Genomic DNA, 12158 nt, shown 5'->3' on the forward strand with positions numbered 1-12158 from the left:
CTCTTATTGTGATTGACATTTTGAAAAGCGGAAATTTTGTGGTGCAAACACAATTATTTTTCAAAAAGACTTGCTTGGTTGATATGTTCTCTGGAAGTCATAATACAATCTGTATTTCTCATTGTTATGGTAACAAATCAGCATTCTTTACATCCAACAAGGGCAAAATATTTATATACTTTGTTGCCATTACAAGTGGTTATAGCCTACCAAAGCTAACATCACAACATTCAGACAAGAAACAGTAAATGAAATGAAAAAAATCAGAAGGGGTTAAATACTTTCTATATAAAGCACGTTATAATTGTATAGATTGTAATATACAATGAAAAAAGTGATCCTTGCTGTTTTATTCCCAAGGTAGTCCTGAACAGGAAATTTATACTTTTATTCATTACTAAATACAGAGTAGATACATAAATTCATTGTAGAATTCAGGAGAAACAGCTTTACCCAAACTGTTGACATCATTTGGAACCTGCTACCACAAGTCACAGTTGAGAAGAATAATAGAAACATGTTTAACAGAAAACTAGCTATACGAGAGAAAAAGCTATAGGAAACTATGCTGATAAAAATGAAGGATAGATAGGAAGAGATATCTTTTAACGTAAACATTGACAAAGACCAAATGGGTCAAATGCCAACAGTAAACAACATGGCTGTTATCACATTTCATTCCAAAGGGAAAAAAATAATTTTCACTGCACTACACTTAAAAAAATGGTATTGTACAATTAACTTTCCCACAAACACATTATCTAGAGACACTAAGATTGTATTTGTCACCTTTCTTGAGCTTGTCTGATTATGCATATTGAAGAAACTAAATTAATTACTTTTCTTTGATCACATGGCTAGGCAGAAAGAAATTGTATGTTGACACTTGATAAGTCACATTACAACATGTGGACAGGCTAAGTGTATTCCTTCAGTTCTTCTTTGATAAAACAGGAGGGGTTCATTTTCCATCTCACGCTGCTCATGCAGTTTTGTAAGTACATGAAGTCCTACTTATTCTATAAATAAGCACACTTTCCATGTCAATTACAAATACCATTCAATATTTACATTACAAGTAAAAAAACATGGTGGCACAATAGTGCAGTTGGTAGGGCTGCTGCCACACAGCTCCAGTGCCACGGGTTCAATCCTGACCTCAGGTGCTCTTTGTATGGAGTTTGCACATCTGCCCCGTGACTATATGGGGTTCTTCTGGGTGCTTTGGTTTCCTCCCACATCTGAAAAAATGTGCAAACGGCCAGGTTAATTGGCCACTATAGATTGCCTCTAGTGTGCAGGTAGATTCTGGGGGTGTGAGGGAGTGGGGAGAGTAGCTGATGGGATTAGCTAAGAGTAGCTGATGGGGGTAAAAGGGTAGGTTGGCAACTTTGCAGATGACACAAAGGTTGGTGGTGTTGTGGATAGTGTGCAGATTAAAGATTGCAGAGGGACATTGATAGGATGCAGAGCTGGGCTGAGAAGTGGCAGATGGAGTTCAATCTGAAGAAGTGTGAGGTGGTACACTTTGGAAGGACAAACTCCAAGGCAGAGTACAAATTTAATGGCAGGATTCTGGATAGTGTGGAGGAGCAGAGGGATCTGGGGGTCCATATCCATAGATCCCTGAAAGTTGCCTCACAGGTGGATAGGGTAGTTAAGAAAGCTTATGGGATGTTAACTTTCATAAGTCGAGGGATCGAATTTAAGAGCAGCGAGGTAAAGATGCAGCTCTATAAAACTCTGGTTAGGCCACAGTTAGAGTACTGTGTCCAGTTCTGGTCGCCTCATTATAGGAAGGATGTGGAAGCATTGGAAAGGGTGCAGAGGAGATTTACCAGGATGCTGCCTGGTTTAGAGAGTATGCATTAGAAGGAGAGACTAAGGGAGCTAGGGCTTTACTCTTTGGAGAGAAGGAGGATGAGAGGAGACATGATAGAGGTGTACAAAATATTAAGAGGAAATAGATAGAATGGACAGCCAGCATCTCTTTCCCAGGGCACCAATGCTCAATACAAGAGGGCATGGCTTTAAAGTAATGGGTGGGAAGTTCAAGGGAGATATCAGAGGAAGGTTTTTTACCCAGAAAGTGGTTGGGGCACGGAATGCACGGAATGTACATTGGTCAAATTCAAGAGATTACTAGATAGGCATATAGAGGAATTTAAAATAGAGGGACAAGTGGGAGGAAGGGGTTAGATAGTCTTAGGCAGGGTTTAAAGGTCGGCACAACATTGTGGGCTGAAGGGCCTGTATTGTGCTGTACTGTTCTGTGTCCCATGATTGTGGGGAAGACAGAATGGGTTAGGATATGAATAATGTAAATGTGGGTGCTTGACGGTCAATGCAGACTCAGTGGACCAAAGCACCCATTTCCATGCTCCATGACCTCAATATTCAAACAAACTTTTTGTTGGGCATCAATATTCTACATCATTGGCTCTCAGCAAACAGACTGACAAAAGATGGAGCACATGTAAACAGAAATCTTTCCTCGACTTCAGGTGACTTCTTGGAGCATGGATGATAATTTCAAGTTAAACTAATTCAGTATAGACTACTTGATACCCAAATTAAATGACACTTTTCTACATGTTTAAAAGGTACATATATTGAGAGATGTCACTGTTACAAATAGTTACCTTCCAGGTTACTTATGAAGTCTGTTTTGTTCTACTGCACAATTTGATTGGGTAAATCACATGAACATTAAAGGAGCATGTTTTAGGCTTGCACTGAAGTTTTATGTAATAAGATAATCATCATGCAAGATTCTACCCCTAGAACTGTTTTTACCCTCCTACAATAGAATTTATAAATTCAAACTAGTTTTCAGACTTTTTTTTATATACACACACATCAAGTTCTCAAATGAGGACTGCTGTCTCTACATGGAATCATGCAAGAACTGTACATGTGAGGAAGTTGTGAAAGTTTCTGAAAACACAAGGTTGGTCTAGTACAAGTTTTGGGTCTTCTTAAAAAATCTCACTGTGTGCATGGCTAAGTTTTACAAAGAAAAAAAAAGTATAAAATCTTGTAAGAAAATAAAAAAAAACTTACCAGCGTAAGCTTGCTTTGTCTGAAGGGTGTATGAGCATGTTCCTGGTCCAAAGCACGAATACATTCTTTAAGCTAAAATGGAAAGAAAATAAGAATAATTTTATTGAAGAATATCAAATATACATTTGATATGCGAAGTATCATGGTTATTGTAACAGAAACCACTTCTTCATAGGCAAATTAATGGTGCCAGCTTAACAATTCTTCACCGTAAATTCTATTTATAAACAGCTACAAAAATTACATTCCTTTCTGCCAATTTTGTCTTAATAATGGCAATTACTCTACAGGTAGTTATGTCAGGAGGGGAGGGGGAAAAAAATCACAATTTCCATCACAATATCACTAAATGTTGATATTTAATAACCTTATTGGCTCTAAATCTTCCAAGATCCACAAATAAACTCCATTGTCCAGTTCATTTACCTTGCTCACATTCAGTTTCTATTCACAATATGGCTCCATTTCTTTTCAAACCTATGATTATCTTGGTGCAGATGGACAGCCTACAGGCTTTGCAATTTTGGCTGGCCCAAAGAAAGATAGCTGGCTGAAGAAGTGCAAATGAACCACTAGTTAAAACCAGCACAGTTCCTAGAGATTTTCAGGCACAAAGCCAGTCATCATTCTTTGGCTTCCTTTCTGCGAATATCATCCCCTTCATTACACCATTCAATAGTGTAGAAGCTTTAGAGTGTTTCTTCTGCCCAAATATATATCATATGTTTAAAAACAAAACTTATTTTGTATTCATTAGAAAAGACCTCTGTAAAAAAAAAACTTACAGCCAAAAGACTCTGATTTATTTCTGCTCCTTCTAATTTAGCTTGCTTGTCGGAATCCCTGGCATCAGCAGCCCTCTCACTCCCAGCGAGGTCAATAAAAGAAATCCTGGGCAGAGAATCATAATCAAACATTGGAGTAACATTTGTAAACACGATTTTGATTTCTGATTTACAAGACCAAAATACCTTGAAAACTTTTCATGTTTGTTCTTGGGATATGGACAGCAATTTTTCTCTCCTCCTGTCTTCCTGCCCCCAGACTCAAAAAAGCAACTGTCCATTTCCCTCCACAGATGCTGCCTGACCTGCTCAGTTCCTTCAGCATTTTGTTTTTGCTCCAGATTCCAGCATCTGCAGTCTCTTGTGTCTCAATCAAGAATAAACATTTGTGTGTGTGAATGAAGCTTTGGTGCCCAAAGTCCACTTACCTCAAGGAAAAGTTTTCAAACAAATGAAATGTAAATTTTCATGTTTCTTTAAAATAAATGATGCCAAGTCATAAACTGCAGGATTTGTTGAATTTGATTGTACAATTGAGGGATTTGGTCTAATCCTCTGGATACTAGTCCAAACTAACTGCATTATCATACCAGTAGCAAATCTTCATAGCTTTATAATATTCCCAATTTTCAACTCTATTAAATTTGCTCAGTTCACAATACAGTACTCTCATTATTCTAATAGCATTCACATAATGCCAAATATTGCAATATTGTTAATGTTCACAACAATATGATTCAAAGAAACATTTGTCCACTAGAATTAAAATACAAAATCAATGTGCTTACTGTAGCTTATTAGTTAAACTCAGTTTTGTTTTTTTTAAGTATTATGAATGCAATAAGAAATATTTTACCTTCCAACAATTGTTTCAGCTGGATCCTTAAGCTGGATTTGAATAACAGCATGTGAACGTGAGGAATCTGTATTTATCCCTGAAGCACCTGTACTCCTTGCTTTACTGCCCCAAGAAATCACCTGGAAGGAAATCAGAAAGGTTGAAGTCATCAAGAAATTTGCTTTTTGTTAATATTCAAGCCAAAAATATGCAGGAATAAGCTTCATATAGATATTACCTTATGGCTAATGTGAGTATTAAGTTAGTGTGAATATTTAGCATTGGTTAAAGTCTTAGCTGAACGGTTTAATAGTCTTATAAATCAAAAGCTATTTTGAATAAATGTTAGTGAATAACATGTTATATATAGAAATGACCTGGACTTTGGTATAAGGTAAACAATTGATGCCTACAGAGGAGAGAATACTTGGAAAATAAAATGCGATTAGGAATTATGGATTGAGATTGAGGAAAAAAAAATGAGAATTTAGGAAAGGAGGATGAAGACTTTAATAATGAAAGGGAAAGTAGAATACAAGAGTAGATTAGCAAGTAACATAAAAATGGACATTAAGAATTTCTATAACTATATAAAAAGTTAATATGGGTCCCTAGAATGAAATAAGATAAATATTGGAATGTATTAAAGATGCAGAGAAATTAACCAAATATTTTGTGTCCGTCTTAAAGGACTTAAAAAAATGTTTGAAATAGTCAAGAACTGCAGGTCTAAAGTAAATAAGCTCAAAGAAACTAACAGTTTAAGTAACAAAGAAAAAACTGAGTTTAACTAATAATTAGAAAATTAATGGGACCAAATAGATTATAGGATCTTGAAGATGGTAGCCATGGAGATAGTGGATGGATTTGTTATCATCTTCCAAAGATCCTCCTTTCCAGAACAGTTCCCACAGTCTGGGAGGCGGCAAACATAACCATATATTTAAGAAGCAAGCAAGGAAACAGGGAATTATAGATCAGTTAACTTAACATCAATGGCAGGGAATCCAAGGACTGCAGATGCTGGAATCTAGATGAAAAACACTATGATGCTGGAGGAACTCAGCAGGCCAGGCACCATCCTTCCTCGTCCAGCCCCAATTCTAACCCCTGCTGGGTTTTTATCATCCCCCTGACCTCAGCAAAGGCCTCACCTTCATAACTCTATGCCCCCACCTCAACGAATCATCCCCTGGTGGATCTGCTCTCCGCTCTTTCCCCGCACTGCCTATCAATATCTCTTAGCTGCATTTACCCATCACCAGCGTGTGCCCACTCCGTTTCCCCTCTTTGATCCACATCACTATCTGCTTTTCCCTCCAATATATTGGCCTTCCCCTTTTCCTATCTTCAGTCCTGAAGAATGGTCCTGACCCAAAATGTTGACCACCTGCTTTTCTCCACAGATGCTGCCTGGCCTGCTGAGTTCCTCCAGCATCATAGTGTTTTTCATCGATAGTAGGGAAAATGCTGGAATTTATTTTTTAAAAAAGTGGTTACAGGGCACATAAAATAATAGTAAGATGGAAGAGTTAAAATGGACTTATGGAAGGGAAATCATGTATGATTAATTCCATTGGAATTTTAAGATCAGGACTTCAGAGCAGTTAAGCTTTTTTTTTAAGTAGGGTTTTTATTATAAGGTTTTGTTTTTATAAGGTTCTTTTTTTAATAAGTTGTTATACAAGTTTTAATCGGGAATAGTGGGGGCGGGACTGTGCAGGCGCATGATGTCAGCAGGTAAGGCGTGGGCAGTTTAAAAAGCAAACCGCCATATCCAGCGGGCAGCGCGGAGTGGGCAGCTGAGTGAGAGGGAGCAGAGTGGTTGGGCTTTGGTTTAAGGGGCTTAGGTGTAAAGGGGCAAGGCAGGTGAGTTGCTGGTAAGTAGGTAAAGGTAAGGTTTTACCTGTTATCTGTTTATAAATTTTTAAATAGGAAAAACTAGGGGGAAAAAAAAAGAATTAGTTTAGATGGAGGACATGGTGGTGTGCTGCAGCTGCTTGATGTGGGACCCCGTGGACCTTGCTGTGGTCCACGATGGCCAAGTCTGTAGTAAGTGCTTGAGGCTGGAGGAATTTTGGCTCAGAATTGATGAGCTGCAGTTGCAGCTACAAACACCATCCACAGGATTCTAGAGCAGGAGGGAGAACAGCCAGAAGTCGTGGTTCATGTTGGTACCAACGACATAGGTAGGAAGAGGGATGAGGTCCTGAAAAGTGAGTTTAGCAAGCTAGGCAGAAGGCTGAAGAACAGGACCTCAAGGGTAGCAATCTCGGGATTGCTGCCAGTGCCACGCGATAGTGAAGGTAGGAATAGGAGGAGATGGCAAATAAATGTGTGGCTGAGAAGTTGGTGAAGGAGGGAGGGTTTTAAATTTTTGGATCATTGGGATCTCTTCAGGGGAAGGTGGGACCTGTGCAGAGAGGACAGGTTACACCCAAACCTGACCCAATGATCCAAATAGCCAGGTTTGCTAGGGTGGTTCAGGAGGGTTTAAACTAGATTGCGAGGGGGAAGGGAACTGGAGGAGTAGGTCAGAGGAAGACGGGGATGGGGAAAAGTCAGATCTGACAGTTAGAGAGGCTTTGAGGAAGGAGAAGCAGAGTACAGGCTATAAAAGTAGTAAGGTGGATGGGCTAAAGTGCATTTACTTAAATGCAAGAAGCATCAGGAATAAGGGAGATGAACTGAGAGCTTGGATAAGTACATGGGACTATGATATTGTGGCTATTACAGAGACATGGCTGACATCAGGGCAGTAATAGATATTGAATATTCCTGGTTTTGTGTTTTAAAAGGGATGGTGGGGGGTGGGGGGAGGGTAGAAGAGGAGGACGGGTGGCGATACTGGTCAGGGACACTGTTACTGCTGCAGAAAGGGTAAATAATGTAGAAGGATCCCCTCCAGAGTCAATATGGGTGGAAGTTAGGAACAAGAAAGGAGCAGTTACCCTCCTGGGAGTATTCTAATAGGCCCCCCTGGTAGCAGTAGAGATACTGAGGAGCAAATTGGGAGGCAGTTTTTGGAAAGATGTGAAAATAACAGGGTTATTATAATGGGAGACTTCAACTTTCCAAATATTGATTGGCACCTACTTAGCGCCAAAGGTTTAGACAGGGCGCAGTTTGTTGAGTGTGTCCAGGACAGATTCCTGTCACAGTATGTTGACAGGCCGACTAGACGGAAGGCATATTAGATCTAGTTTTAGGTAATGAACCAGGACAGGTGACAGATCTATCAGTGGGTGAACATTTGGGGGACAGTGACCATTGCTCCATAACCTTTAGAATTGTCATGAACAGGGATAGGAGCAAAGAGGACAGGAAGATATTTAATTGGGGAAAGGCGAATTATGAGGCTATAAGGCGAGAACTTGGGAGTGTAAATTGGGATGACATTTTCAAAGGGAAATGTACTATGGAGATGTGGTTGATGTTCAGGGATCTTTTGCAGGATGTTAGGGATAAATTTGTCCCGGCGAGGCAGAGAAGGAATGGCAGGGTGAAGGAACTGTGGGTGACGAGAGAGGTGGAACAACTAGTTAGGAAGAAGAAAGCAGCATACATAAGGTGTAAGCAGCAAGGATCAGACAGGGCTCGTGAGGAATATAGAGTAGCAAGGAAGGAACTTAAGAAAGGGCTGAGGAGAGCAAGAAGGGGACATGAAAAGGCTTTGGCGAGTAGGGTTAAAGAGAATCCCAAGGCTTTTTTCTCGTACGTGAAGAGCAGAAGGATGGCCAGAGTAAAGGTGGGTCTGATTAAGGACAAAGGTGGGAGGATGTACCTGGAAGCTGTGGAAGTGGGTGAGGTTCTCAATGAATACTTCTCTTCAGTATTCACCAAGGAGAGGGGTCTTGATGATGCTGAGGACAGTGTTGGTAAGAGTAATGTTCTAGAGTGTGTAGATATCAAGAGAGAGGATGTGTTGGAGTTGTTAGAAAATATTAGGACAGATAAGTCCCTGGGGACTGATGGAATATTCCCCAGGCTGCTTCCTGAGGCAAGGGAGGAGATTGCTGAACCATTGGTTAGGATCTGTGAGTCCTCGTTGTCCCTGGGGGTGGTACCGGAGGATTGGAGGGTGGCAAATGTTGTCCTCTTATTCAAAAAAGGTAGTAGGGATAGTCCAGGGAATTACAGACCAGTGAGGCTTACGTCTGTAGTGGGTAAGCTGTTAGAAAGGATTCTAAGAGATAGGATCTATGAGCATTTAGAGAATCATGGACTGATTAGGGACAGCCAGCATGGCTTTGTGAAGGGAAGATACTGCCCCACAAGCCTGATAGGGTTCTTTGAGGAGGTGATCAGGAAGATTGATGAGGGTAGTGCAGTGGATGTGGTCTACGTGGATTTTAGTAAGGCGTTTGATAAGGTTCCGCATGGTAGGCTTCTTCAGAAGGTCAGAGGCCAAGGGATCCAGGGAGGCTTGGCAGTGTGGAGTCAGAATTGGCTTGCCTGTAGAAAGCAGAGGGTTGTGGTGGAGGGGGTGTAGTCGGATTGGAGGGCTGTGACTAGTGATGTCCCACAAGGATCAGTTCTGGGACCTCTACTTTTTGTGATATTTATTAATGACTTAGATGAGGGGGTGGGTTAGCAAGTTTGCAGAGGACACAAAGATCGGTGGTGTTGTGGATAGTGTGGAGGGCTGTCAAAGCTTACAGAGGGATATTGATAGGATGCAGAGCTGGGCTGACAAGTGGCAGATGGAGTTCAACCCAGAGAAGTGTGAGGTAGTACACTTTGGAAGGACAAACTCCAAGGCAGAGTACAAATTTAATGGCAGGATTCTGGGCAGTGTGGAGGAGCAGAAGGATCTGGGGGTTCATATCCACAGATCACTGAAAGTCACCTCACAGGTAGATAGGGTAGTTAAGAAAGCTTGTGGGATGTTAACTTTCATAAGTCGTGGGGTCAACTTTAAGAGCCGCGGAGTAACGATGCAGCTTTACAAAACTCTGGTTAGGCCACAGTTAGAGTACTGTGTCCAGTTCTGGTCGCCTCATTATAGGAAGGATGTGGAGGCGTTGGAAAGGGTGCAGAGGAGATTTACCAGGGTGCTGCCTGGATTAGAGAGTATGCATTATGAGGAGAGACTAAAGGAGCTAGGGCTTTACTCATTGGAGAGAAGGAGGATGAGGGGAGACATGATAGAGGTATACAAGATATTGAGAGGAATAGATAGAGTGGACAGCCAGCGCCTCTTTCCCAGGGCACCAATGCTCAAAACAAGAGGACACGGCTTTAAGGTAATGGGTGGCAAGTTCAAGGGGGACACCAGAGGGAGGTTTTTCACCCAGAGAGTGGTTGGTGCATGGAATGCGCTGCCTGGGATGGTGGTGGAGGCTGATACATTGGTCAAGTTCAAGAGATTGTTAGATAAGCATATGGAGGAATTTAAGATAGAGGGATATGTGGGAGGAAGGGGTTAGATAGTTTTAGGTGTGGTTTGAAGGGCGGCAAAACATGGTGGGCCGAAGGGCCTGTATTGTTCTATGGTTCTAAGATTGTATCTTGCAGAACAGACAAGGGCAAAGGGGATCACGTGGGGCGTTTGAACTTTCAAAAGGCCTTCGATCAGGTGCCACGAGACATTATTAAACAAAATTAGAGTGCATGATGTTAAGGATAAGATACTGACTTGGATCAAGGACCGATTAGCAGATAGAAAACAGCAGGAATAAACTGGTTGTTTTCATGTTAGGAGGCTGTGACCAGTGAGGTGGCTCAAGAATTGTTGCTGGTGCCCCAGCAATTCACAATCTATATTAAAGATTTTGGTGAAGAGAATCAAATGTGATATATCCGAGGTTGCTATCGATTCAAAACTAAAAGCTGTGAGGGAGATGCAAAGAGACTTTTAAAGGGTTATACACAGGTTATATGAATGGACAAGGACATGGCAGATGGAATATAGTAATGGAAAACGTGAGGCTGTTTACTTTGATAGAAAATAGACAGGCAACATTTTTTTATGAAATACTTGAAATTCAAAGCATTTTTGTTCACAGGGATCGGTGTATCCTTGTACACTAATAACAACATGGAGACTCGGCAAGCAGTTAGAAAGGCAAATGTATGTTGGCCTTTGCTGCCAAAGAATTTGAGTAGAACAGTGACATCTTCTTCCAATTACACAGGAGGCTATGGTGAAACCACATTTGTATAATTCTGTACATGCAGGGACTCCCTGCTCTAGAAGAATGTACTTGCAATAGAGGGGATGCAGTGAAGATTCAACAGATTGACGCCTGGGATGACAGGTTTGTCAGATAAATGCTCTTCTGGAGCTATACTCTCATGAGTTTAGAAAAATGAGAGGCAATCTCACTGAAACGTACAAAATTCTTATGAGATTTAACACGGTACATGCCAGAATGTTGTTTCCTCTGACAGAGCTATCTAGAACCAAGAGATACAGAATCAAAATAGGGGTCACCACTCAGCACAGGTTAAGAAGAAACTTCTTCACCCAGAGGGCAGTGAACCTTCAGAATTCTCTAGCCAGTCGGAATGTGGAGACTCACTTTGTGAATATATTCAAGACAAGAACTTTTGACAAGGTCCAACATGGGAGACAGGTCCAAAGATTTGAGCGCATGAGATCCAGGGCAAGATGACAAATTGGATCCAAAATTAGCTTAGTGACAGGAGGCAGACAGTGATGTTGAATGGTTTTCGTTGATTGGAAGCCTGTATCCAGGGATCAGTGCTTGAACACTTAGTTTTATTTTAATATATACATTAAGATTTGGATATGAAAATGTAGGAAGCATGATTAGAAAGTTTGCAGACTAGACAAAAATTGGTGGTAGTATTGATAGTAGGTTGCTTAGTCCCAAATGGTGTCAAGCTTTCTCACAATTGTTGAAACTGCCCACATCCAAGCAAGTGCATGGTCTTCTATTATGTTCCTAACATATGCACAGCAGATAGTGGAAAGGCTTTAGAGTGTTGAGAGTGTTAAGTGCAACTCCAGCTATTGGAGTGTTTTCCTCTTTGTGCTTAATGACCAGTTTTACAAGGGCTCCTTGCATTTGGTCAAATACCTTCTTGATGTAAAGGGCAGTCACCCTCAGTCTCACCTCAGGTATACATTTCTTCTGTAGATGTTTGGACTGAGGTTGTGATGAGGAATGGAATCGAGTGGTCCAAGCAAAAACCAATCCATAAAGCAAATTATTGGTGAACAGATGTCACTTGGTTGCACTGTTAATGTTACCTTCTTTCACCACGACCTCTACTACTCAAGGGTAGCAGGCATATGAGAACATTATTAGTTACAGGCTCCCTCCTAATCGTACTTTGAAATATATCACTGTTCATCACTGAAATTCCCTATCGACCAAAGTATCTTTGCAAGAAAGTCAACAGTGGTTCAAAGTGGCTTATCACCACATCCTCACGGTCAATTTGGGATATAATTGTTCCTTGCCAAAACAATTAAATCCCAAAATAAAACAAATGAATACATA

The 12158-nt window shown here is 40.8% G+C and overlaps 1 protein-coding gene across 1 annotated transcript in view; it reads right to left on the minus strand.

The window, feature by feature from the left end:
- Positions 1-12158, minus strand: part of LOC127586672 (kinesin-like protein KIF24) — a 49830-nt gene that overhangs the window by 17978 nt on the left and 19694 nt on the right. Inside the window, exons 7-9 of the mRNA XM_052044793.1 lie at positions 4705-4826; positions 3849-3954; positions 3064-3135 (exon numbers count right to left, since the gene is read on the minus strand). Coding sequence (XP_051900753.1) covers positions 3064-3135; positions 3849-3954; positions 4705-4826 — 300 coding nt within the window. The remainder of the gene's footprint in view (positions 1-3063; positions 3136-3848; positions 3955-4704; positions 4827-12158) is intronic.

This window comes from Pristis pectinata, chromosome 2 (genome assembly GCF_009764475.1).
Source record: "Pristis pectinata isolate sPriPec2 chromosome 2, sPriPec2.1.pri, whole genome shotgun sequence".
NCBI classification, from domain to species: Eukaryota; Metazoa; Chordata; class Chondrichthyes; order Rhinopristiformes; family Pristidae; genus Pristis; species Pristis pectinata.